The sequence below is a fragment of the Guillardia theta genome (assembly GCF_000315625.1).
Source record: "Guillardia theta CCMP2712 unplaced genomic scaffold GUITHscaffold_9, whole genome shotgun sequence".
NCBI lineage: Eukaryota > Cryptophyceae > Pyrenomonadales > Geminigeraceae > Guillardia > Guillardia theta.
The window spans coordinates 518,301-544,164 of NW_005434665.1; the positions used below are offsets into that span (position 1 = coordinate 518,301).

At 53.8% G+C, this 25,864-nt stretch overlaps 8 protein-coding genes across 8 annotated transcripts; 4 read left to right on the forward strand and 4 right to left on the reverse strand.

The window, feature by feature from the left end:
* Positions 1-6: 6 nt before the first annotated feature.
* GUITHDRAFT_161334 (hypothetical protein) lies at positions 7-6,210 on the reverse strand (the record flags this gene model as incomplete). The annotated part of the gene is made up of 7 exons (XM_005839120.1): positions 7-421; positions 631-713; positions 877-935; positions 1,075-1,198; positions 1,450-1,568; positions 1,683-1,845; positions 2,054-6,210. 7 exons carry the CDS (start codon positions 6,208-6,210, stop codon positions 336-338), a joined length of 4,791 nt encoding a protein of 1,596 aa, XP_005839177.1. The 3' UTR covers positions 7-335.
* Positions 6,211-7,304: 1,094 nt separating this feature from the next.
* On the forward strand, positions 7,305-11,290 carry GUITHDRAFT_133916 (hypothetical protein; the record flags this gene model as incomplete). Its single annotated transcript, XM_005839121.1, has 12 exons — positions 7,305-7,616; positions 7,682-8,993; positions 9,273-9,331; positions 9,379-9,474; positions 9,604-9,666; positions 9,873-9,941; positions 9,990-10,069; positions 10,226-10,301; positions 10,441-10,561; positions 10,620-10,779; positions 10,876-11,014; positions 11,111-11,290. 12 exons carry the CDS (start codon positions 7,305-7,307, stop codon positions 11,288-11,290), a joined length of 2,667 nt encoding a protein of 888 aa, XP_005839178.1.
* Positions 11,291-11,348: 58 nt separating this feature from the next.
* On the reverse strand, positions 11,349-11,717 carry GUITHDRAFT_102102 (hypothetical protein; the record flags this gene model as incomplete). The annotated part of the gene is made up of 1 exon (XM_005839122.1): positions 11,349-11,717. One exon carries the CDS (start codon positions 11,715-11,717, stop codon positions 11,349-11,351), a length of 369 nt encoding a protein of 122 aa, XP_005839179.1.
* Positions 11,718-15,299: 3,582 nt separating this feature from the next.
* On the forward strand, positions 15,300-15,473 carry GUITHDRAFT_51747 (hypothetical protein; the record flags this gene model as incomplete). Its single annotated transcript, XM_005839123.1, has 1 exon — positions 15,300-15,473. A coding segment is annotated over one exon (174 nt), but the record flags the coding sequence as incomplete, so codon positions are not given.
* Positions 15,474-15,990: 517 nt separating this feature from the next.
* Positions 15,991-16,607, forward strand: GUITHDRAFT_150716 (hypothetical protein). Its single transcript, XM_005839124.1, has one exon. It carries the CDS (start codon positions 16,026-16,028, stop codon positions 16,563-16,565), a length of 540 nt encoding a protein of 179 aa, XP_005839181.1. The 5' UTR covers positions 15,991-16,025; the 3' UTR covers positions 16,566-16,607.
* Positions 16,608-16,674: 67 nt separating this feature from the next.
* Positions 16,675-19,815, reverse strand: GUITHDRAFT_133918 (hypothetical protein; the record flags this gene model as incomplete). The annotated part of the gene is made up of 11 exons (XM_005839125.1): positions 16,675-16,860; positions 16,995-17,081; positions 17,132-17,278; positions 17,420-17,569; positions 17,646-17,732; positions 17,783-17,879; positions 17,930-17,988; positions 18,132-18,173; positions 18,221-18,448; positions 19,061-19,102; positions 19,303-19,815. 11 exons carry the CDS (start codon positions 19,813-19,815, stop codon positions 16,675-16,677), a joined length of 1,638 nt encoding a protein of 545 aa, XP_005839182.1.
* Positions 19,816-21,702: 1,887 nt separating this feature from the next.
* Positions 21,703-24,491, forward strand: GUITHDRAFT_133919 (hypothetical protein; the record flags this gene model as incomplete). The annotated part of the gene is made up of 13 exons (XM_005839126.1): positions 21,703-21,758; positions 21,806-21,874; positions 21,933-22,962; positions 23,022-23,051; positions 23,104-23,154; positions 23,207-23,284; positions 23,340-23,438; positions 23,574-23,634; positions 23,681-23,718; positions 23,837-23,950; positions 24,228-24,260; positions 24,313-24,396; positions 24,444-24,491. 13 exons carry the CDS (start codon positions 21,703-21,705, stop codon positions 24,489-24,491), a joined length of 1,791 nt encoding a protein of 596 aa, XP_005839183.1.
* Positions 24,492-24,827: 336 nt separating this feature from the next.
* Positions 24,828-25,616, reverse strand: GUITHDRAFT_133920 (hypothetical protein; the record flags this gene model as incomplete). Its single annotated transcript, XM_005839127.1, has 2 exons — positions 24,828-25,141; positions 25,550-25,616. The coding sequence occupies 2 exons, from the start codon at positions 25,614-25,616 to the stop codon at positions 24,828-24,830; spliced, it is 381 nt and encodes a 126-aa protein (XP_005839184.1).
* Positions 25,617-25,864: the final 248 nt, after the last annotated feature.

The window sequence follows — 25,864 nt, forward strand, 5'->3', positions numbered from 1 at the left end:
GTAATTCTCTTCAACATTTTATTGCTTCCTCCTCTTCCTCCTCCTGATGCAAGCCAACTTTTATCATTCCCAATGACGCTGCTTATGGCCCGCTGTTGTCCTGCCAACAACCTCCTTTCGCCCTCGTTCTGCTCCTCCCTCTCTCCCCCTCACGTTCTAGCAGGTCTCCAACAACAAAGGAGGCAAGCTTGAGTCAAACTTCGATTTCGAGTAGCTTCGTCCATGTCCCTCCCCCTGCTCCTCCTCTCTCCTCTCTCCTCTCCAGTCAGCTTGTCCCTATATGTAACTTGTAAATAGTCGGATAATCGCTTCTTCCGGCTCCCTCCTCCTCCCCTCTAGCTCTGCTTCTCTTCCTCGTTGGGTTTCTCATGCGGAGCCTCTTGCGGGGGTGGAGGAGCAGTGGTGGGTCGCTTCACATTTACTGCGCACGCTAGTCAGGCCGGCAGGGTGAGGGAGGGCTGGGGGAGGCTGGAGGTCCAGCTGAGAAGGGACAACAAGGTGCGGGAGGGTGACTAGGAGGGAAGGAGGGAGAGAAAGTAGAAAGGAACCTGAGGGAGCGGCCGGGCGGGGCGTGAAGGAGAGGAGGAAGGGTGGAGGAGGGGGGGAGGAGGAGAGAGGAGCCGAACTCACCAGGCATGATTTCTCCCTTGAGATCCGGACAGAAAGCGTCGATTACTGTCGCAGTCAGCGCCCACATGTCTTGGCCGGACGATCTGATAGGACGTGAATCAGCGACGTAGGAGAGAGCGAGGAAGGAGAAAGAGAGGAGGGAAAGAGGGAGGGAGAGTAGGGGAGAGGGAGGGAGAGGAGGGGAGAGGGAGGGGAGGAGGGGAGAGGGAGGGGAGGAGGGGAGGAGGGAGGAAGGAGGTTGCTTACTGCTGGACTTTCTGGTACTGAGGGTCCGAGTGCATGGCTTGAAGCATCTCCTTGAGTACCTGGCGGAGCATGAGGGGAAGGCAAACGAGGAGGAGACGAGCAGAACAGCACGGGAAAGGGGAGGGAGCAGGAGGAAGGAGCAGCGGCGGGTGGAGCAGGAGGGAGGGACAGACAAGAGGGGGACGGGCGGGGCAGCACCTGGACGATCTCGTTGGAGATGGGATCCCTCTTGGTCGCTCTGATCCGAAGCTTGAAGGCCTCGATGAGGCCCAGGAGCCTCAGCCAGAGCATGTGGAGCTCGGGGAGGTGAATGATGAGATGCCTGGCAGACGCAGTGAGGGAGGAGGTGCGGAGAAGAGGAGGGAGGAGGGAGGAGGGAGGAGGGAGGAGGGAGGAGGGAGGAGGGAGGAGGGAGGAGGGAGGAGGGAAGAGGTGAGATAATAGTTGGAGCAGAGACAGGGGAGTGAAGGAAATTTGGAGAGGAGCAGGAGGCAGAGGAAACAAAGGAGGCTAAGGAGATGCTGCGAGGGAGGGAGGGAGGGAGGGAGGGAGGGAGGCAGCAGCGGTGCTTACAGATTGTTGCGGTAGGACTTGCAGAGCACGAGAAGTGTGTTGAGGCACATGATCTCGGCTTGCGTCTGCCCCGCGTTGGCGGCAGTCTTGAACTTGGAGGAGACGATAGGGAAGACGATCTAGCAAGTGATCGTAAGAGGAGAGGAGAAAGATGGTAGTGGGTGGTGAGGGCGGGGGAAGGGAAAGGAGGAGGAGGAGGAGTAGAGGGAGGGGAAGAAGGCGAGGGCCCAAACCTGATCGTAGCAGTCTCGCCATGCAGTGGCGTAGGGGACGTAGACGTCAGCAGAGAGGAGGGCCCGCTCGAGGCTCTCGAGGGCAGGGAGGGAGAGGAGGGAGAACTTGTCGTCATGCGCTAGGCGACAGAAAGATTTGACGCAGAGCATCCAGAGGTTGCACCTGATCATGAGAGGATCAACAGAGAGGAAGCGGACGAGAAGAGATCCGGTCATGGAGACAAGACACACGTCACACTTGCTTCACAAAGTCGCTCGCTTGGATAGGACGTCTCATCACCATCACACCAGAGGGCAGCAGACAAGAGGGCAAGGGAGGAGGCAGACAAGAGGGCAAGGGGAGCGGAGGAGGGAGGTACGCCATGTCTCACCAGCTCTGCTCGTCCTCTGGAGAGTACCCCAGCCCGAAGTTGCTGTCCGGCCCATCCTCCCATGTCTGCTCGACGCCTATCGCCACGCTCGAGCTCGTCGTCTGCTCAGCCGCCAGACTTGCGATGCTTCTCGTCGCCTCCTTCTCATGCTCTACATGACCTTGAGCACCCTCCGGTGCAGGAGCAGCAGGGGCAGCAGGAGTTTCTCCTGCTGGGGCCTGAGCCCCGCAGCTCATCTGGTGAGGGCCGAGGGGCTGGTAGGTGAGGACGACGGTCCTCTTGTCGTCACCTGCCGCTTTCCAGGTCCTGAGGCGGAGGAAGAGGCAGTACATGAGCTCCATGATGTTCATCCCCGCTGCCTGTTGCCACTTTCTCACCTCCGCGCCGGAGCAGGTCGGCTTGTTGAGGGCCAGGGCCGCGTGCTGGCGGGCGACGTTGGGGTCGAGGAGCGAGTCGATGAAGCCCAGGAGCGCTTGCTGGCAGAAGTCGAAGTTGAGGGCTGAGATGTGTTGCCTGCCCTCCTCCCGCAGAAGGAAGGACATGGACTCCAGCGCCGGGCGGCTGGCGGAGGGAGCCATGCTGGCGAACTCTTGAAGGAGGGAGAGGATGCTCCTCCAGTCCTCCCTCTGCTTGATGTTGTTCGCGTTGGCTCGGAGGAGCGTGAGGAGGCCGACGGAGATGCGGTCGGCCAGGGACTTGAGGACAGAGGCAGGGAGGGAGGGGATGCACCTGACCCCCTCCATGAGATCGGCGTTGATCGCGTCCACGGGGGCGAGGCGGAGGCAGAGGCGGAGCTGGTTGACGACGATCCGTTCAGAGGACAGGCTCGGGTACTGGATGCTCTGCAGCAGCTGCTGGAAGTGAACATGGAGGGGCTGCCAGATCAGAGAAATCCGCTGCTGGTTGGCTAGCGCGGTATTGGTGAGGAGCTCGAGGAAGAGAATCGAAGTCTCTAGGGATCCGGAGGGATCGTGCGCTTCGCTGCCTCCATCCAGGCTGATGAGCCGGGAGGAGGAGACGATAAGGGCAGAGTTGAGGCTGGCGAGAGCGTCGTTGGAGAGGAACTTGGTGTTCATGAGCAGCTCCTCGAGCTTCAGGCTGGCGACCCAGGCCGTCAGCTCCTCGTAGCCGGGCATGTTGAGGCACGTCGTGAAGGTGTTCTTCTTCTGCTCTACCGCAGCTGGGCCGCTGCCCCACAGGTAGCTGAAGATGGACCGGACGCCTGCCCTGCCTCCTCCTCCCGCCTCTCGGTGGAGGAGGTTGATGGCAACATCGGTGGAGGAGAGCAGGGGGCGGCCCTGGAGGTCCACGAAGTCGTCTCGCTCGAGGAGGGAGGCAGGAAGCGCCTTGATCCTGTGCAACCTCGCCACGTAGTCGAGCAGCGCCCGCCATCCGTCGCGCAAGCAGTCGGCATGGCTGAAGGAGATCGTGAACATCGCCTGCGCCGCCAGCTGTACCTTGTGGTTGCGGACGAAGATCCAGTTGGCCTCCTCCTCGAGGGGCTTCAGGGCGTCGGAGGACTCTGCGAACTTGTAGAGCGACTTGATGAGGGTCGCGATGAGCTTGTTGAACTCATCGTGCAGCCCATGGGAGGAGCAGATCTTGGCGAAGTCGTGGAAGCCCTCGATCGTCTTGCGAAGCACCTTGTCGTCCTCGGTGGTCTCGAAAACAACGGAGAAGGCGGAGATGATGCGGTCCCAGGCGACGAGGAACATGTCTCGTCCATGGATCGATCCCATCGCAGGAGCAGCGACGAACGCGTTGCGATATTTCTGCCCCATAGTGGCGAGCAAGTCGTCCCATCTCGGCTCAGCGTTCGAGTCAGCATTCACATCCGCGAGGTCCTCCGACATCTTGATCTCGCTGGTGGCAATGCTGTCGTAGATGTCAGAGAGGAAAGCGAACGGGAGGTCCTGGTTGTCGTTGATTCCCCGGTTCATCTTCACGAAGTCTTCTTTCGTCATCTTCTTCTTCACCTGGTGGTTGTGCAGGTCCGTGTTGAGCATGATGATGGCGTAGGAGAGGATGTAGGCTGTGTCAGCGTTGGCAAGGGGCCCAGGAGACTGACTGAAGTAATGGCCTGCAAACCTCTCCACGATACGAGCGATCTTCTGTGACTCTCCGGGGAGGCGGAAGGAAGACAAGAAGCGGCGCAGGGCATCTGCAAGGGCGAGGTCGGTGAAGTCGAAGCTATACACGTAGCGCTCCAGCACGTCCAGAGCGAGCTCGTCAGGCTCTCCGAGGTAGCTTCCTATCGCCGTGCGGTCAAGGCCCGGAGTATTGAGGAGGAAGTGGCAGAGGCTTTCAGCGTCAAGGGTGTCAGGGAGGAAGCCTGTGCTTTGCAGGAACTCGAAGCTCTTCTTGGGGTTGCGATTGAACTGCTCGGCTGCCATGGCAAGGCGCTTCTTGTGCTGCTTCTGATGGCGAAGCTTCTCAGCCGTGCTGGGCACAGCGAGCTCCTGGTCGCTGCCTTCGTCAGTCTTCTCATCCTCCTCCTGCTCGTGCATGTTTCCTCCATCGCAAGCCTCGGCCAGCGACCTGACGATCGCCAAGAGGCCCTCGAGGGAGAGCTGATTCAAGGCGTTCAGCGAGCCCGAAAGGGGGAAAGTGTTCTTGGAAAGGTATTTACACATGTCTTCGAACAGGTTTGTGCACTGCACGTCGCAGTCGTAGTTGGTGTAGATGTCGACCATGAGCTGGGGCTCCTTGCAGAACTCCACCAGCGACTCGAGCGCCATCTCCCGCGTCTCGTAGGAGGAGGACTCGGCAAGGTGGATGCTGTTGAAGAACACCTCGAGCTGAACCTTCATGTGCTCCCTCACCGAGTTGAACATGTTGAACACGACGCGCAGCGTGAGCGACAAGATCTGCAGGTTGTTGGTCCTCGAGTTTTGCAGCAAGTTCCTCGAGAGATCATGCTGGATAACTCCAACCAGGGCCGGACAGGCCGACAGTTGCCTCCCTCCCGTCTCAAGTACTACGTTCACCAGCGACAGCCCCAGCATCCTCGTCTGCTCGCTCCCCACGGGGTCTGAGCTATCTCCTGCATGCGTGAGCTGGCACAGGAACTCCAGGATCTTGAACATGCACGGCATGCCATACGGTGGCGCAACGTCAGCAGCCAGCCCCAGGCTCTCCTCATCATCGCCCAGGGACCCGTCGGCCTCCTGGTCATTAGCGGACCCATTCGCATCGTTCTCGCTTCCCAGAGAGCTTCTCAGCGGCCTTGATCCCACCACATCCTGCGACAGCTCCCCCGATGCCTGCAGCTGGCTGAACCGAGCAAACACAGTCAGCACCACCTGCATCAGCATGTGTTCCGCTGTCTTCTGCAGCAGTTCACTCAGTCGCTGCTGCTTGCCGATGTCAAAGCAGCTCTGCACCATGTCCCACACGTTCTGATCGGACAACAAGGTGCCTGCAGGACTTCTCAGACAGTCCAGCAGGACCTGCAAGATGCGGACCAGCACCACTTCGTCTCCGCTGTGGTCCGTCCGCTCGAACCGGCATCTCGTCACTATCCTGCAAATCCGACAAACGCTCTCAGCCGCCCGAGGCGACCCCTTGTGGATGAAGCCGTAGTTCAAGAACTTGCTGAGAGAGGACAGAGCTCCTCCTGTGATCGGGCCAGAAGTCTCTGCAGATTCGATAACGTCCAGGAACGGCCGTAGCCACGCCATAGTGTCCATGTCCTGCAGGTTGGTGTAGGGCCCCAGCTCCTCATGCAGAGCCTTGAGGCCTCTCACCAGCGGCGACTCAGCAGCAGCAGGCACCTCACGGTGAAAACGAGCGCCATGGTTGTAGCGCCTGTTCAGGCGCATGAGCGAAAGAACATTGTGGATTTCCCCTTTCACGATCCGAACACTGTTCTCAATGCAAGATTCCATGATGACAGTTCCGGGATATCGCCTACAGGAGCTCGCTCCATCTGTGCTAGAGGTAACTTGCTTCATTGGCGTGGTGAAGGAGTTCAGAGACTCCTCCGCCTGAGAAGGAATTCCTCCTTCCTTCCCTTTTACCCCCGCCGCCATGCCGCTGACGGTCTCTGGCCGCTCCTGACGGATCTGGTCGATGTTGCAGTCTATCCTCGATGCTTCTGTCGCAGCCTCCGAAGATTTGGGGCTGATCAGATGGTCCTCACTTGGTGTAGATTGCATGCTAGGTCCAACACTTCACGGCCAGCGCCTCCGAAACCCTACCATCCCTCCTACTCAACTCCAAACTCACGAAGTTCCTCCAACCTTTCACAGAGAACTTTATCCCAGCTTCCTCTCTCCGTCTCCTCCTATCCTCCTCTCTCTGTCTCCTCCTTTCTCACTCTTCCCTTCACCTCTCCAACATTCTCCGCCGTCACCCTACTGCCACCATGGACAGCGCAGCGCAGTACTAACTTTCACTCAAGTCGGACCCTCACGCTCTCCCATCCAGGTTTACCAGTAACCTACCATATCTATTTACCTGAAGTTGCAATTATTTGAAGGGGTACTTACATCACCCCACCCCTGTTTGTAGAATTATAATTTTTGCCAACCTTTGTTGGCACTCGGCGGGCCAGCCCTTATAAAAAAGTTCAACCAGGCACCGCCGGGCCTTCGAGCTAAATTTTGACAGTTACAGAGAGGATCTTTGTTGTAACGGTCGGATAATGCCATGCTGGCTTTGTGGTGGCTAGTGGGTGGAGGGCGAGGCGGCGGCGAAGAGGTGCAGGCATCGAGGAGAAGGTGAAGGCAGTCGGGAAGAGGTGGATCAAGTACAAGGAAGTGCCTGGTAGCTGTCAGGACTCGTCGACCCTGGTGAGGAAACTTTCTCCTGCTCGTTGTCACCTTCGTCTCCTTCCCTACACACTCTGCCGTAGCATGTGGAGCTCGCTGCTTCCCTCTTCTCTTCCTTCTGCTGTGCGTGTAAACCCCTTCATTGATTACTTTCATGTCATCTTTGGTATGCAATATCCGTTACTCTCTGGAACCACAGCTCTGTTCATTCCCGAACTCGCTCCCGATTCTGTTTCGTGCATGTCATTGTTTCCACCACAAGCTGCAGGGCACTTACGGCACAACCAGGGCATCGCTTTCCCTTCAGACCTTCCCTGGTCAGAACAGCTGCTGATGCATTGAAGCTTCCTGCTGAAGAAATGGACAAAAGACTCCGAGTCATCGACCCAGAGGAGCGTGTTTGCTGGGACCTTCCGATGCTGTAGAACGTTGAAGCGTTGGTGCCTGGTCCAACCCTCTGCTAGGACCCTGTATTCCTCATGCTCTTCGAGGCGCTCACCAGCCGAGCAGGAGGGAGCCGGTGGTCATCCAACCCTCGTGCTTCCTCCGAGGGCATCGGTGGAATACTCCTCCTTTCCAGTCAGCAGAGCAGCAGGAGGAGCGCCATAGGAGGAGGAGTGCTAGTCGCCTCCAAGGTGCTGCGGGCACTGGCACTTCTTGCTGCCTACCGTGCGCTGGATGGAGGGACAACCACGATCCTCTTTGCTGTTGCCACCCTCGCCTTCGCTTCCCTGGTGCTGCTGCTGCTGCAGCGGCCATGGACGGGCAAGAAGCTCGTGGTGAAGCATGTGGTGAGTGATGATGCTTGATGCCTGCCGCTGTGGTGACCTTGTTCCTCCTTCCTCCTGCCCTCCAGGTCAAGATCGTGGTTCAAAGTACGCTACTGGCCTCCTCCTTCCTCGTGTGGACGCGTGGGCTCTTCCTGTGCGGTCCCGCGACAACAGTTATGCTGGAGTACACGGAGGTGATCCTGCTGAGGTTGGGGAGGAAACTGTCCTCTCGAGCAAGCCGAGGAAGGTCCAAGTGGTGGTCCATCGCTCGCTCCCTTGCCCTCTTCTTCGCTTCCTGCCTCGTGCTGCTGTGGGAGAGGAGGCAGAGCTACGCAGCTGACGACGACGTGCCGCTCAAGCATGCGGTGAGGGGCAACAGGACGAGCTTCATCAGTCCTCCTCATGGTTACGACAAGGAGCATCATGGGACGAGAAGCCTCAGCTCGCATGCGAAAGAGCACAAGCGCCACAAGTTCTCTCTCTCCTCTGTCCTTGCCCACGAGCTGGAAGTCTCCGGGCTCGACTCGACCATAAACTTCGGAGAAGAGCAAGAAAAGCCCAGCGAGCTGGAAGATGCAAGGTTGTCGGAGCCTGCCACGGAGGATGAGGACAACATCAGCATCGATATCGACTTTGACGATGATTCGACACTCCCCTTCCAGTTCGCGGCGAGGTCACTCTCTGAGTTTGCAACGGGTATCGGCATGCACGTGCTTGCAGCGGCTCTGTCTGCTCTGAGGAAAGGGCAGCTGCACAGTGCATCGAAGGACCTCGGAGGTCCGAAGCGTCTGTTCGCACTCGCTTGTCCTCTCTCGGCCATCCTGTTGCTCCTCGTCAGCTTCTACTCGAAGTTGTTCCTCACTTTCGGCATCCGATCGCTGCAGGCTGATCAGAGCCTCTTCCTTACTGTCAGGATTCACTGGAGAGAACTTCTGCAGTTCTCTTGTATGGGCCTGCTCGTCCCCTTCTACGCAGGAAATTTTGCGGACAAGCATCTGCCTGGCAGCGACTGCGCGCGCATCGGACTTCTGTCTTCCGTCGCCTCTTTTCTTTTCACCTGGGCAGTTCGCATGTCGCCCGTCGAGCTCTCGTCTGGGGTTGTTGCTCTCACCGTCTTGTTCCTCATCCTCTCCATCGGCGATGACGTCGGTGACGACTCTGTTCCCCTGGGGGTCTATAGTGTCCCCGGCTTTGCTAGCAGTGGCATGGCGTGGTCAGTGATCAAAAAATACTTCCGCCATCTCTTGTCAGACCGCGCCACCAGCTTTCTTGCTGTGCTGCTGAGCCTGGAAATAATACTCCTCGTCCTTGCCCTGCTCTACGGGATAACGTCATCGGAGTACCTCGCCATCGCTCCCGCTATTTCCTTATTCTTTCGCTGTACCATCATCTCCATCGGTAATTGCCCTTGTACCAGTGTTTTTCCTCCTTCTGCACCCTCGCTATCAACTACGGGTTTTGTTCTCCCTTTCCTCTTCCCCTCTTCTCGATCCCTTGATTTCTCCTCCACTCCCGGTCCCTGGCTTCCTCCTCCTTCCGCCGCCCCTCATTCCCGCCTAACCTCTTGGCCCACAGGACTCTTCGCGTCTTTCATGTCAACCTGCCGCCCTAGCTCCGCCTACTGCTATGGTCGTCTTAGAATTTCTCTTCCCCCTGCTCTCTCTGACCATCTCGAAGGCAATGGGAGGTATGAAGTCGTCGCAGCATTTTCCAACTCCATCTTCCTCCTCATGCGGGTCAGCCTCTTCTAGGATCACACCGCTGCCTTATCTTCCTCTTACAGGGCTGCCGCCTCGCCTTCTGCTTTGTTCGTCAGATCCTCCGTCGAGCTCCTCATAGTGTCGCACTCCACCTCTCCTATGGCAGAGCGATCCCTCTGGTATTGCCCTTTTACCACCTCCCCTCCTCCCTCCTGCTCGCCTATCCCTCCTCTCTTCACTGCTTTCCTACCTCCCTTGCCTCCCTTCCTCCCCACTTCCTCTTTTCGAAGTCCCTCACTGTCGCTCAGGTCCTCGAGCTCCTCATCAACCTCTTTGGTGTTTTCAACCTGTACAAGCTTGTCAACGACTCGGTTAGTCCAACCTCTCTCACACCTCTACCTCCACTCCCTTCGTAGCCTTCAACGACGTACCGTCCTCTCTCCTTCCTCCTTCCTCCTCCCTCCCAACTCCTTTTCTTCTCTTCCTCGCTTCCATGTCGCACTCCATACAACCACGTCATCATGCCTTTCTTCTTTAACCCTGTGTCTTCCTCCAAATGACAGTGGACGTTGTGCAGGACAACTTCATAAGCGCTCGAATCATAACAGGGAAGGGACCTAGAGGACTGAGAGGAGCGCGACCGGAGGTTTCCTCCGTCCTTTTGCTCCCAGTTGCGAGTTCTGATGTGGTGTAGGATGAGGCGAAGGCAAAGAGAGCGTCGGTTTTGATGGAACTTTCATCGCAAAGCAGCACACAGGCCTCGGTGACTCGACTGTAAGTAGAGTCTGATCCCTCTAGAGTTGGAGTTGAGAGCACGAGAAGTTGAGAGGGAGTGATGGAAGCGCGAGAGAAGGGGAGTAGGGAGAGGGAAACAGAGGAGGAACAGTGGACTTGGGACTCTGAGGCCAAGGCAGTAATGGCTTGTAACAGTTGGATGGCTATCGCCTCTTTCTTTCGCAAGTATCTGCTCCTCTCTGACAACCCTTTCCAAAACAGCAATCTGCAGGTGCCTCCCATTGACTCCCCTCCCCGGCCATCCATACTTTCCCCTCTCGATCTCCTCGTTTTGTTTCTACTCCCCTCCCCTCGCCTTCACATGCCCTTCGAACTTTGTCCTTCATGCTAGAGAGCTGATTCATTTCCAGGCGCTCTATCTCCACGTCCTCACGGACTGTCTTGAGCATGCTGCTGCCCTTCTGTGTGTCTACTCGCCCTACAACAAGATGAAGCTCGTCGGATGCTACCCCGTGCTCCAGCTCCTCGTCGGTACGAGCAGCAGCATCTGTTCTCCTCCTCCTCAATCACCTTGTCTCTGCTCCTCCAGGTTGCATGACGATCGTCGCTTCCGTCCACATCCTCTTGGTCACCGCCCGGATCCTCCTCCAAGTTTTCCCTCCTGAGTTTCAGTCTGCCCTCCCCTACATCAACCGCCGGGTCCTGGGCCTCCCTAACGTCACTTCATGCAACTCGCTGCACATCTGGCGGTAAGCCCTCCCTCGTCCTCCGCCCTCAGCTTCATGCCTGTCACTCCCTCAGCCTGTCACTCCCTCCTCCGAGGATCTGAGACTCCCTGCTGGCAGACTTTCGTCCCAGGTGCTGGTGGGAAGCGTTCACGTTCTTGCCTGCCACAATCCCGATGGGGTGTGGGAAGGTGAAAGCATCGTCAGCGCGACCACTGCCATTCTCCGCGAGTACGGCATCACCTACTGCTGCGTGCAGGTGAGACGAGGAGGCAAGGAAGGAGGCAGGGAGGAGGGGAAGGAGGAGGGGAGGACGAGGACGAGGAAGGGGACTTTGTGACGAGCTCGCTCGCAGGTTCAGAGGGATGTGATGCAATTCAGCCCTGCTCGCCCCCGAGCCGAAAGAGTCTTTGAGCAGATTGCCTCAGACGAGAGGAGGGGACTACTGGGTCTAGGGCTCTCGGAGAACGGAGGTGCTGTTGCAGGAGGCATGGAGGACAGGAGGGAGGACTCAAGCCAACCGCATCTTCAGTGACAGTATAGGAGGTGAGAGCGTAAGGAACACTGTTGCTCGGATATAGCCAGCGTTAACCCTAGTTCTTGTTATCCTTAGAAGAAAGCTCCTCTATTCTCTTCCTCAGTCGAAGGTTCTCGGCCTCCTTCTCCTTCACCTGGAGGAGGAGCTCGTCTATGTGGCTCTGAAGCTTCTCCTCCACCTGCCTGATCTCCTCCTCGAAGTTCTCGCTGATACCCGACATGCGCTGGATGGTCCCCAAGTGTTTGGTGCAGTGATGGCGCGAGATGGCGAGGTCAAGTTTGAGTTCATTGTTGGCTGCCTTGAGGCTTTCTATCTCTTTGCTGAACTCTTCACGCACTTTCCGCTCTGTCTGCGCAGCAATCTCTTTGTTCGCCCTCTTGACCTTGACCATCTCCTGCTCGAGCTCCATCACGCGAAGTTGCATCTGGTCCCAGCCTTCCTGTTCCCTTGCGAGCAGTGGGCCCTCCGCTGATTTCCGCCGCAATGCTCTGGACGGAGAAGACAGTGGTGAAGGAGAGGGCGATCGAGAAGGCAAAGACGATGAAGATGACGACGAGGATGGGGAGGGAGATTGAGCAGTGGCTAGCACTACCATCGCTATGACCATGAAGCATCGGACTACTCGCCGACATGAACTCACCTGATAGATGATCCCCTCCATGACAACTTGTTCTTCTGTGTCTTCTCAGATGTCAGTTGCTTCTGCCCCCTCCTCTTCCTCCGCTCTCCCCCGGTCGTCGCATCATAGGGTGGCAGAGAGAACTAATCTAATCAAAACTAATCGGGTTTAGGACTTCGAAAACTAATCCAAGTCTAGAACAAACTTGACTTGCAGTGAGGGCCCGGGCTCGGCAGTCTCGGGTCCGAGGATGCCGGCCGGCCCGGACAGTCACTGAGTGCTGTGCCTGATAAGTCTTTTGAATACATTTGAAATTTTTCATAGTATAATTTCAAGAATTACGTTCACGAAGATTGAAACGCATCGGTACTAAGATTTAACAAATACACGTACTGATTTTTAAATTTGTCATACAAATTAAAAACACCCGGCCGCCTCAGCCCCCGAAAAACACAACGGTTGATGACTCGTGAGGTCTGCAAGCATCGTTCCAGTACCCCTATTTCTGACCGGAGGGAAGGGGGTAAAGCGAAGGGCAGGAAGCAAGGTGGAAAGGTCACAACGAGTGTGTACGGTGAGCTAGAGGACACTTCGCAAGAAGGGTAGGGTAGTTTTCTGAACCTTTTAAACTGGTGGGTACTTTTATAGTTGATGCAGAGACAAAACTAGGGGTGTCAAAAAGCATCTGAATTCAGATGGTAGGGTATCCTTGTGTGATAGTGGGTGGGGGTTATATTGATCTCCATGGATCTCGCTGAGGCCGGGTTAGAGATACGACCCCATTGAAACCTGTAACCCACCTACCCCTCCACCCAAAGTACTCTTCTCCCTTCCCGCTAAAAGATACATTGTTTAATAATGATACATGAAGATTTGAAAATATTTAAACAAAATTGAGCAATATTCTCAAATCTCAGCCATTGCCAACCCCGTGGCTGTCTTTCAAAAATGCCCCCATGTCCATCTCCTTTATGCATGCACCTCCCTAGGTCCTTTCATTCACCCAAGATTCTAGTTCCTGTACCCCCTCATCCTACTCTTTTCACCCTACCCTGAAGACCCACCCACCCACGTCATGCTGAACAAAATCACCCCACCTCCTTCAACTCACGCTGGTGACTCTCTGCGTCCCATCCTCTCGTATGGACACAACCATAGGCCACGATCGTCTCTTTCACCCATGATCTGCAAGATAACCCCACCCATTTCCATCTTAACCCTTGAATTTAGCTTTCAAATCCCGTTCGAATGTGCTATCTTGAGTACCCCCACCTACTTTATTCACTATGCGTTTTTCGACAAGTCAACAGTCTCCAAAAAAGATTGAACAAGTAGAGTATTAAACATAAAAGAACATTTATTTGTAAAAGTCTTATTTTTACTGTAAATTCTGTTTTAAATAACCCGGGTGCACCCCCCATCCCTCCACTACCCCTACCATCCAAGTAAGAAGTCTACCCTATCTGTGTCTTGGCAGGCTACTGTTCACCCAGACATTTCCATAATTCTTCACTAGAATAAGGGGGTATGCTCAGGACCCATTTGGAGGCCACCCCCCTTTTTCAGTTGCCGACCGTAGTACTATGAATCAGTGCGTTGTAATAATAGATATATGTTGTAAAACTATTTTCAAACCTGATCCACTACCCCCCTGGAGAGGGTATTTTCAGGTGGGTAATCTGTCCCCACATGCCGTAATATTCCCTGGTATTCTAGACCCTCGCTTCAACAAAATCCACCCCTCCTATATCATTATGGAGGGTCATATCGATTATAGTACCCCCTTTTTCATCAATAAAGTACCCGGTTTGATCACTGTAAATAGCTGATTAGTGGGGTGGGAGAATTGTTTGGGTGGGTTGTGCTACCCCACAGTACACATAACTACCCCCCCTGTAAAGAGAAGAAAGACCCCCTTCCACCCGGATCCAATGCTTCGCCCTTGTTTTCGAGACGCTCCACCAGCCGTCCTTGAAGCTTCTATGCTCTACCTTCACTCTCCTTGGCAGACGACTTGAACGACTATGTTGCTCACTTCTTTCCTCCTGTCTGTCTGCTCATTCCAGCCAGCATCATTGCTTGTGTGTTCTTGTCGCAATCTACACGCTTCCTCGTAAAACCTCCGAATCAGTGTTCATCACCTCGCACCCCCATATTGAGCCCTCAACATAGATCAAATCTCGTCCCTCTCACCATAGCAAATCGCCCTGGTTGATGTGATTGAGTATCTGGCTCCTCCTTGCTACATTTGCTTCATGTCGTGAACGCTTTTCTGGCTTGCTTTTCTTTCGTCCGATCCCTGCCTCTGAACCCGGTTATTCGTTGCTCTCCTCCCTCGTGCTTCCTATTTCTTGCCCTCGGTTACTATTCGTGTGCTCGTCAACTGTTGATCATCCCGATTTGAATTGTTTCTCCGGTTTACTTAGCTAGAGCAAAGAAAGGGGTTGGTTTCTGTGAGCCAGCAGTGTTGTTAGTTCTCAATGATGATTGAAGACGCAAGATGTCAATCGTTTCTAAATATCATTGCTCAAATACTGATTCATGGTTTCGACAGGTCAAAAGAGGATTGTGGTGGCTTACAGGGATTTGGACGGAGAAGAGCCTGTAATGGAGAGACTGTGATCAATTCAATGGCAAGCATCGATTACATGCGATTGCAGTGCGCCAAGAGCGAAGTCAATCACTTTCCCATGGGATCGAATTTCCAAAGTTGTGCTATGCAGAGTTTTGTGCAGGATGTATGGGGTCAACAACAACACCTCAATGTAAAATCTTATGCAAGCAATAGCCCTTCCAAGACCTCAGAAGATTCCCATGATGTGGCAACAAAACGCGGCGCAGTAACTGGCCAGATGCTCAGGGAAAATTTTCATCTGCCTTTGCACACAGTCGCCAAGAAATTTGGCATGTGCACAACTGCATTCAAGAAGCTCTGTCGAAGACTTGACATCCCTAAATGGCCTCATCGACAGGTATGGTTTCGCCATGTGTGACGAACTCAGCTAACATTTGTCTCAGCTCCGTGGCATAGACAAGAAGATTGCTGCATTGAAAACAGAGCTCACATACTCATCGGCGGCTGAAAAGAATCAGTACCTTGCCGGACTCTCTTCACTGGAAGTGCAGAAGGCACGATTGGCCCAAGGAGCTTTCCAGGCTGGTGGCAACGATGTTGAGAGTGATGACTCGGAATCGCCATCCCAGAACTCAGGCATTGAGATCAACGCTACCCCACCACCTCACGACAACCGTAGGGAGGTTGAAGCTGAGAGCGGATCGGACGAGGCGTCTTCCCCCGACGACGATGACAGAAAGAATCCTGCTGATTCTGAAGGTCTTTTCGTCGGCAACGTTCTTACTCTGAGAGAGCTACGAGAGAATTTTCACTTGCCTCTGAGAACAGTGGCAAAGAAGTTTGGCATGTGCACCACTGCGTTCAAGAAGTTATGTAGAAGGTACGCGATCGCCAAATGGCCACATCGTCAACTTCGAGGAATCGACAAGAAAATCGCAGCACTCAAAGCAGAAATGAATTATTCGAGCATTGATAAGAGCTCTGCAAAAGTCAATCTTCAGAAGTTGGAAGAAGCAAAGGCGAAACTTGCATTTTCATCTGGAAGAGATTGCTCGAGCAAAAGAAATGAAGGGGATCACTCGCCATCGGTAGAACCACAAGTTGCCAACTCTGCGAGTGGTAATGGAATGCAAGTATCAGCTCTGGTCCTTGATGAGAGGAAGGAGAACTTGATTGTCTCGGAGGATTCTTCGACCAAGAGAGTCGGAATTCAAAACCTTCTCTGCGACGACGACGAGGCCGATGACGACGAAGCAGACAACACCAGCGACAATGCAAACAACAACGAAGGGAGTCCTGCGAACAGCGACAAGATTGCGCCCAATGTAGTCCTGACAGAAGACATCCTTCGGCAGCACTTCCACCTCCCATTGCAAGTAGTGGCGAAGAAGTTTGGGATGTGCACAACGGCGTTCAAGAAGCTCTGCAGAAGATTTTCTATTGCAAAATGGCCGCACAGGCAACTTCGGGGAATTGACAAGCGTATTGCGGCATTGAAGGCAGAGCTGAACTATTGCACGCTAGACAAGGACAGCGCCATGAGGAACCTCTCCCTGCTGGAGGAGGAGAAGGCGAGATTATCTCGAGTAGCTCTTGGGTGGCAAGCGTCTTCCGCCACCAAGTGCAAGACTGCAGCCAACGAAGCAGAAACAAACAGTGCTAGTGCGAAGGACGTGGTGAAGTGGCCGATTCTTCCTTCTCCCTCTGCCTTGGACCTGCTTGCCACAGTTGCCGGAGTTGGGAATGATTCAAAAGACAAGACTAGACACATGGAAGGAGCAGAAGTACGGGGAGGTGGCCTGGATTTCTCTGCTTCCCGTATGGACCTGAAGTCCTTCAGCCGAGGAGCAACTTTTCTGTCGACAAGCTCCTTTGAGACACCCCCTCTCCTGCCGATGTCGCCCTCCCTCTCACACGGCGACATGACGCCTCTGCTGACCCCGCAGCTTCTTGCCCTGGGATTCCAAGCTTCACATCCTCTGGCTAAGCCGTTGGCTGATCTCTCGTTCCCAGGAGCAAGGGATTCAAGCTTGCGACTTATTCCCACCTCCTTGCCCTGGTTGTCACACGGGCGATGAGGCCAACAGTCTTTTGTATTATTTCTTAAATCAAACATGCTCAACGATCTCCCTTATGTTTCTCCATCCACTGGCCCTGCTACCTCGCCGAGTCTTCTTCACTTTCCCCTCACGGTGGCTTGTTGCCATAGTTTCCATACCCTGGCGGCACTCCCGGAGGTCTTCCTGCCTGCGGGCTTTGTCCTGGTCCGCTCGCGGGTCCCGGGGGCAAGGGGACTACGCGCTGGCCGGGCATCATGGGAGGCTGAGACGGCTGGGAGGGAGGCATACCATACCGAGCTTGTTGCGCCATGGGCTGAAGGGGATACGAGTCAAGTGGCAAACAAGGAGAGGAGTAGAGGAAAGTCGGACAAGTGGAGAGGAGAAGTTATACAAGAGGAGAGGAGGAGAGGAGGAGGAAAGGAGAAGAGGTCCGTAGGAGGAGCTCACCGGGAAAGTCTGAGGATACTGTTGTTGAGAGTACATAGGAGGCGGAGGAGCATTCATGCTGCGATAAGCCTGTTGAAGGTAAGGAGCCTGCTGAGCAGGGTCATGAGCCTCAGCGCCGCGGACAGGACGAGATCTACCATGGCTGGTACCCGCGGCGGGTACGCCTGAGGCGGATAAGCTGCTGGGACTACACCAGGAGGCATGGGACGAGGAGGATAAGTCGCGTACTGGGGTTGATTCCCGTAGTTGTATGGGGAGCCAGGGACAGGGCCAGGTCTTCGGATCTGCATGAGGACAAGGAGGGAATAGTTGGGGGGGGCAGGACACGGGCAGGTGAGAAATGGGGGATGGTGAGGAGGAGGAAGAGGAGGGGGAGAAACGCAGGCTCGAGCATCAGCTCCTTGAGGATCGTACAAAGGGCTCACCTGGTATCCTGGTTGAGCATAGTAGGGCTGGTTACTGCCCGAGTATGCTCCAGGCACTGGGGAAGCAGACTGCTGTGACGGGAAGCCTGCTCCCGGTGCTCCTGCTCCCCCAAGCGGATAGTTGGGCGCGTTTGAACCGAGGACTTCCGCCTAGTGATGTCGAGGTCGTCAGTCCATGAAGGAGCTGAGAGGGAGGAGGACGGGGAAGGGACGAGATACGAGGTACCTGATACTCCGTCCCGATCGCCGAGACCGCCTCAGGCTCTTCGAAGCTATCCGACAGGTACTTGGTGACGGGGTAGTACCCATCCACCTGCTTGCTCTTGAGTGCTGCAGAGGGAGGGAGGCAGAGGAAGTGCCCACATGCACATCCGGGTCGGTGTCCAAGAGGGGGGTGTAGTCTAGATCGGGGAGGTTTGCTTCCACCAGCTGATCGATGTACGAGGAGCTCTCTTCCTCCCTTCACCGTGGCAGTCAAGCGGCGGAGGATGAGGAGCGCAGTAGGCGCACCTCTGGTCCTGCTGCATTCCCTCTTCCTGGGCCTTGTCTGCTTCCCCTTCCTCCGAGCCCTGCCTTCAGCCATCATCACATCCATCTGGACAAGGTCTGTTCAGGACCTCTTCAGATGCCTTAGAAGCCTGCTGTTGGAGCAGAATCGCACAGAAAACAAAGTTTAGAACGAGGGGCCAGAGGTCAAAAGAGCGCTTCTCACCTCTCCTTTGCTGATCTCCAAGCTTGAAGATTCTTCCTTCTGCTGCTCGGAAGCTCAGGAGAGGAAAGGAGGAGTTGCACCAGACTTACATTGGCCTTACGACTCTGAAACAATCTCTTGGAGAATGACGTCATCTCCTGGAGAGCTTCAGGGTCTACATGCCCAAGTTTCGTTCGATTGGCGGCATCAAGGTCGATAGGACCGGCTGCATCCAGTTCCCTCCTTCGAGGTAAATTCCGCATCCTCTGACTCAACTCGTTCTCCATCTTCTCTTCCTCATTCATCTCCTCGTCGTCATCGTCGTCATCTATCTCTTCCTCCGAAGCTTGTACGTCACTAATGTTATGAAAAATGTATGTCACTAATGGTATGAAAAAATCAAATTAAACAAGTACTCGGAGTCTTCCAAGTATTTCTCGAGATGTAGAGGGATCTGGCGTTTTCGTAAGACACGAAAGGAGGGAGGAGGGAGGAGGGAGGAGGGAGGAGGGAGGAGGGAGGAGGGAGGAGGGAGGAGGGAGGAGGGAGGAGGGAGGGATGCTGATGCGGAGAGAGGGGCACAGACGCTGGAATTGAGGGACAGGGGAGGCATCGCAAGCAGCACGGTGAGAGTTGAGACGTGAAGGGATCTGTTCAGGACCTCTCGGACGACACTATCGAAATCCGGAATCAGCTCGCTCATCGCCTGTTGGGGTTGGGGGACGAGGGGAGTCAGGTGTAGCACAAGGGGCAGCCGATGGTCACGTGCAGGATGTCGATATCCATGAGGGTGAAATTCAAGCTACGAAACAACTGAGAGGCAAGCACGAAGCACGTCAGCAGGTCTGTCGTCCTACTTCACCCCACCTCCCCCACCGCCCCTCCTTCTCCCTCTGCCGCCTCCACCACCACAACCACCCCCACAGAGGCTCGGGCCCCTCCATCCGTACCTTCTTCACGCTCTGCCGCCTGTACTTTGGATCCATCTCGGCCTGACAGTAGGAAAACTCAGACACTGGCAGAAAGCGCATGAGGAGAGGGGAACTTCTCCTTCCACCTTCACACTTCCTCATTCCGAAGTTCCTCCTCCTCTTACTGCCTTTTCCATTTACCTACCTCCTCCTGCTCATCTCTGCCGATCTTCCTCTTCATCTCAACCGCTCCCCCTCCTCCTCTTGACTCGTCCTCTCACCTTCTCCTCCTCCTCTGCTTCCAGTCGGAGGTACGCCCAGTCCGTGATGCTGTCGACCAGCTGGTAGGTGAAGACATCCGCGAGGAACCCCGCAAACTTGAGCGTGTACCGATCAGCACAGCGGCATCCATAGCGGCGCAGGACTTCCTTGACGAACCTGACGGACAGGATGTTTTTGTATGGCCCCATGGAGTGAAACAAATGCATCCACTCGTCGCTCTCCCTGACGAAGCTCCGCAGCGGCTCGTCCTCCTGGGTCACTGGCACGTAGTAGGGGTTCTGCTCCCTCGTGCAGTTGGTCAGGTTGTATTGCACGTCCGACGAGTCTGCGCTGGAGGACAGCTCCATCCTCCTCTTCGCCTTCAGGCTTGTCCTCCTGAAGTAGTCTGCTGTGGTGAAGGACAAGTTTGCGTTCTCTGGGTCCTCGCTGTCGGAGAGCACAAGCCCCTGGCCCGAGATCGTGACGGTTAGCCACAACAGTGTCAACACGACCAGTCCTCGTGCAGGAGTCATCGTCTTCAACGTCTAGCAAGCTCAGGGCGAGGGAATCGCACGCGTCCCATCACTGACGTACACGGGATGCAAGAACGCGTCGAAGCAACTTGCCATCGAGAGCAGGATGCAGCTGGTGGGACAAAAGAACTCAAGGAGAGAGGGAGGGCGAGAGGCGAGAAGAGGGTGAAGAGGAGGAGGAGGCGAAGCACGCCAGCTCCCAACGACTAGCGGAGAAAACCATCACCCGCCGCATCGCTCGATGAACCACATCCCCGCTCAGACTCCATGTCGGTGCCCCATCCCCACATCCCCGCTCATTTCGGTGACCCTACCCCCCAGGCTACCCTCGGGCTAGCCAACATTTGACTTTGAGGGTCGAATTGGTGGCCAGAGGGTCCTCTTCAGGCCAATGCCAGCTCCTCCTAGGGTGGGGTGGTATTTTGACCATTCACAGACCCCTCCTCTTTCCTCGATCCATGGACGGGTACACGGGAAAATGTACCAATTGCAGGGGTCAGGTTTCCACTGCCCCTGCCAGGCCAAGGGGGTCCGAATAGTCGGATTTTATGATTGGGGGTGGGGTCATTTGTTCAGAGGTAAGGGTGGTCATGTACCCCTACCTACTTCATTACAGGAAAAATCAGGGATGAAAGGGAGTTGTAGGTACCTACCCCATCTCTCAGGTTCCAGTATGGTAAATGTCAACCCTCCCCACATCCCTACCCCTCCCTAGCATCTCGTAAACTACCCACCCTCCCAAGACTTTAGCTAATAAAACCCTTTGACCGAGCGTACCACCCCTCCCTCTATTTCATTAAACCCCTGGGTCTTCTAACCCACCCCCTCAGGTTTACATTCTGAAGGTACCAATTGCTCCCATTGCCGAAACTACCCAGGCAGAGACTACCCCCACCACACATCATGGAAGCATAACCCCATCAAATACAGATAAATAACCGGGTGTACAAAAAGAAATTTATCTACCTACCCTATTATTTAACAGCAAGATTCCGAGTAGACCCCTACCACTTTTTCGCACCCCCCATATTCCAACTTTGACTACCCACATGCACCTGATGCTCGACCCCTACATCTAACGACCCCATCACTGTATTAAGTAAACTTCCTCCTTCCTCCCCGTCTGGCACTACCCCTACCCCTACCCCTACCCAATCAACTCCGATCACATTCCATCACTACACCCGTCGTTTGTAGGGTGTCTACCCACCCATCCTCGATCATCTCCACCCCTACCCCCACGAATCCGATTTCCTTGGAGATCCGCCAGCGCCATGGCAGATTTCAGCGCTGTCGCACTCACTCACACTCGTATGCCGACATCGCATGCACATCTGAGCGCTTATCAATCCTCCACATCCTCTGAAATGTCTCATGCTGCTGCAGTCCTGTTAGGTTTCAATACCATGTCACCTTATGACATGGTTTTTTGAGTTGCCCTTTGGCTGACCAGTGGTGCGGGTGATGAATGTTGTTGTGGATTATGGTGTCGGGCCGCCTCTTGCTGCGTTTCATTCGAAAATTCATGTCCTGAGAGATACTTTTCTCTAGTCTTGTATGGATCGAAGGCCCTGTGAACAAGTAGCAAGAACTGAACGCAAGCGCCATTTTTACCGTGTATTGAAGCTTGTATAGCTAGTATTGCTGGGGCTCGCTCCAATCGTTTGTTTGTTGATGTATTATGCCACTCCGGACATATTCTAACGATTCATGATGAACCGTGATGACCATCCCATTCTTGAACTCATTCTTTTTTTGAGACTCAAAGTGCAACTTCTTCGCATAGTCTGACGGTCACTTTGTTTTGCTACGCAGAGTCAGATGCTCGTATGCCAGTGAGGACATACAGCCAGCTCTCTTCTGGGGATTATACCTGGAAGTTTGTCCATGCTTAGTCCCCAGGTAGAAAGAGCAGTCGCAGATACTGAAGACATCATCCGAAGGTCAGTCCGACGGCTGGACGAGTGGGGGATGGTGAATTTCTTAGCAGGTTTGACCAGGCTATCTTAGAGGCTGATGAGTCTTCAGAGGCATCTACAGCCATACAGACATCGTCAAGGTGATCTCACGTGCCCATGCATGTTGCTGTTGAGGTCGCCTGACCCCTTCCTGCACAGCAAGGTGTGCACCAAGAGCCCTGGTGACGTTCCTCTCGACACAGACGACCTAATCAAGAAATTTGATGCTGCCATTGCTGAGACACTTGCTGATCTAGAAACATCTTTTGATAACTCGGAGACCGCTGGAGTGGCGTCCTTGAAGAAGATCCCAGCAGCGCCTGGGGAGGAGGGTTCACTTTTTCAGCACGGGTCCAACAGTAACAACAGATCTACTCGTTCACAAGCGCAAGGCACGAACATGAATGTACCCACCTCACGCACAGCACCGGATGTAAGTGATGCTGAAATACGTAACCTGCCAGAAGCTCCGAGCGATGTAGAGATCAAAATGGCCATGTCCACTCCACCGGCCCTTGAGACAGTGGCATCGGCAGACTTGGAAGCTGCTGTTCCTACCGAAAATGCCAAAAGAAACAGCATTAACTCGCAGACCATGAAGGCCAATTCTCTGGCTTCCATGGCTCCTATACATGAAGGCGAGATACTAGATGACAATGCTGAAGCCATGTCGCCTTTCGATACACAAAAGCTGTCAGAAATACGTACAGAATTTTCAGGTACAACTCCCTTGAAGAGGGTGGGAACGTGGATCGAAAAGCATAGAACCGGAAAAAAAGGGAGATCGACAATGGGAAATATTGTCACGAAAGAGAGCCAGAGTTGGAATTTCGTATCTGCTCTGACGTCTGGTATCAAGAGTACTATTCGCCGCGAAACAATGGATGGACATCAATGTGGCGATGATTTGCATCCGATCGACTTTCATGAGTGCTTCAAGAGCTCGACGGTGACTCCCGAGAAGGGACTGTACAAATTCAAAGATTATGCGCCCAAGGTGTTTCGGAATCTGAGATACTTCTTTGGAGTGGACGATAAAGCATATCTCCAATCAATAGGGCAAGACGGATTGCATGAAATCAGTACTGCAGAGACTGGAAGCAAGAGCGGCCAAAAGTTTTTGATATCAGCCGATGGTCGCTACTTCATGAAGACCATCACAAAGAGCGAGTGCAAATTCTTCAGAAAGGTGTCGTGATGTCCCTTCTTTGCTTGGAAGAAGTGAATTTTTTCGTAACAAATTGACAGATTTTACCTCAATACTATAATCATATGAAGGTACATCAATTTTATTACTTGATGTATCTCAACAAGTTACAATGTCTCGCAGAATAGCCGAAATACACTTCTATGTCGTTTCTTCGGGTTGCATCGAATCAAAGTGAGACAACAAACCTTTTTCTTCTTTTTGATTTGATAGAATATGTGGTCAGCCGGGCAAATTGCACCTACTGGTCATGTGCAATATCTTTGATACTGAACGGGTAGTACATGATCGATATGATCTCAAGGTCCTTGCTGGGTCTTTTTGGCGATCCGAGGTTTTTGATCCTCGTTTCGAACCAGGGATCAACGGTAGGTAGGCAAGTGTCAGAGGCCGAGAAGAAGAATCCCACGGTCATTCTAAAGGACTTGGACTTCATCAAAGCAAATGGTTCTCTCGAGGTGGAAGCGAGGAGATGTTCACGTCTCACCCTGTGCTTCACCAGGGAAAATTGTGGTCGGGGCGGACAGAAGGCAACAGATGATGACTCAGGTTGGCGACAGTGGGACTCGAAGTCTCGTGACGTACATCTCCAGGTCCAGGCCGACTGCAACTTCTTGCAATCCATAGGCGTGATGGATTACTCGCTCCTCCTCGGTGAGGCTCGTTGCTGTCTTGATGAATTCTCTGAAAGACGGCACAGGTATACATTGGCGCGAGAAGGCGGTGGACACGAAAGAGGTCTGCAGAACTCTCCTCTTTGGAAGAGCTCCTCTTTCTTTTTGCTGAGGCTTCTTGTAAGGGGGGAAGTGATCATCGAGCCTCGCCGAAGTTTAGAACGGTCTGTCGTCACAAGCAGTTTGGCCTTGTTGCTCACAATCGCACTATTCCAGACCGATCTGCTGCGTCGTACTGGCTCGCTGCTTCAGGTGAGGATGGGTTGGCGGGGGTTGCAAGAGTAATGCTGGTGCAGGTCAAGCGGGAGAAAACTCATACTTCTATATTCCAAGAGGTTTTGAGAGCTCAACTCCTCCCTTCCACTCATTTTAAAGTCGCTTATTGCAGGATGATGGTGGATGGTGCTCCTTTCAAACCAACAAGGATGGACCAGTGTCCGGCAACCAGGCAAAATTCCATTCCCTGCAATCCCCACTTTCATTTTCATTTCCTCAGTCACTTGATTGTAGAGCCCTTAACTTTCTCAACCTACCTCCCTCCTCCCACCTTGAGTTCTAACAACATGTTCTCAGATCTATTTCATGGGAATTATCGACTATCTGCAGGTGAAATGCAATTGACTCAATCGCACATATGCTGATCATTGTCAAAACGCAGTATTACAACTCCCGGAAGCGAGCAGAGACTTTCGTCAAGTCGTTTCAGTACAACTACAAAGAGATTTCAGCTGTTGGGCCACAGGTGAGGCAGCATGTGCTGCTTGAGATCAGTTAAAGATTCTCGCGCAGCTTTATGCTTCTCGATTTTGCGATTTCATTTCAAGCATTGTCGAATGACGATGGCGGTTTGATCTCAGATCGTCGCATTTGTACATACGCGAGCTCGGGGTTTCGCGTTGAATCCCTTCGTTTGATTTCTTAGCATGGCCAGCCCCGAGTAACTTATCACACTAAATGACGAACTTGGCATGTCCAAGCTGCGACAGGAAGAGCTAAGAGTTTATTCACGAAATTGACGTGCAGTCGACGAGATTGTTAGGCTTACAGATGGAAGGCAGCAATGAGTTGCTGCCAACCGCGAAATTAAGAGGGCGTGTGGGAATGGGGTTGAGGTTCTCTACATCATCCAGCCTTTTGATCCCCTGCTGGCAAGCTGCGGTGAACAAGAAAATCTCAGAAACTGGCAAGACTCAGCTTCCTACTTGCCTTCAGTTTCACATCATCACTGTCCTCTCCTGCCTTGAAGACGTTGGACTCTGGTTTCGCTCCAAGGTTCCTCCATTGAATCCTGTCTTCGGGGTGTGCCTTTTGAACAGACGCTGCTTTCCTCTTGACACGAGCAGCAGCTTTCTCCTTCTTCTGTTCCAGACCCTCTAGCCGCAAGGTGTACAACTCTCGCTCTTCCTCCTTCATCGCTTCTCTCCCTAATTCCTGCTTTCGCTCTGCCAGTGACTCTGCGCCCTTGTTGTGAAAGTGCGAGTATGAAGCTGCAGGAAAGGATTCAAATTGTGTGCAAATCAAGTCTTTCTCATCATTCGGTGTGGCGGAAAAGTAGTTGGGTGTATTTCATCATTGCAGAGGTTTTGATAGCAGACCCCAAACGTGAGCGTGCTACAGAGAATGTACAACGACGCAGAACTCAAAAACAAGCGTGGAAACATAGGAGGGCGAGGGAGGCAAGGGGGGGAGGTGAGTTACGACTAAGTGGGCAGCAGAGAAAAGGGAGGAGGGGGCATGAAGCTACTCTGATGTCATAACAATGTGGGGAGTAAGGCTATAGCAACATAGAATAACTACACAGAGCTACAATGTAAAGAAGAAGAAAGACACTTGCAGGACCAACACGAACAGACATCAAGCAGGCACAGCAAAATAAACCCCATCCTCTTGTTCACCTATTGCTAACATGATCGTCATCATCGCCATCGTCGCTGCCCCCGCTACCGCCCTTGACCCTGCCATGGTAGTATTTCCGGCTGTGTAACCGACTTCGAATGACGGTTACTTTGAATTGTTTGTGAGTATCCGTCCCAAGTATCCGCAAGTATCCGTGAAGATCCGATAGCCAACTTTACAATGACAGCCCTTGAACATGGACCCCCTAAAATGGCTGAAATCACCCCCACCTTTTTCCTGTACATAATATGACCTCGCTGGATCCGACGGATCGTCAGATGGAACGCGGGTGGGTCATTGTCGTTTGTGGAACG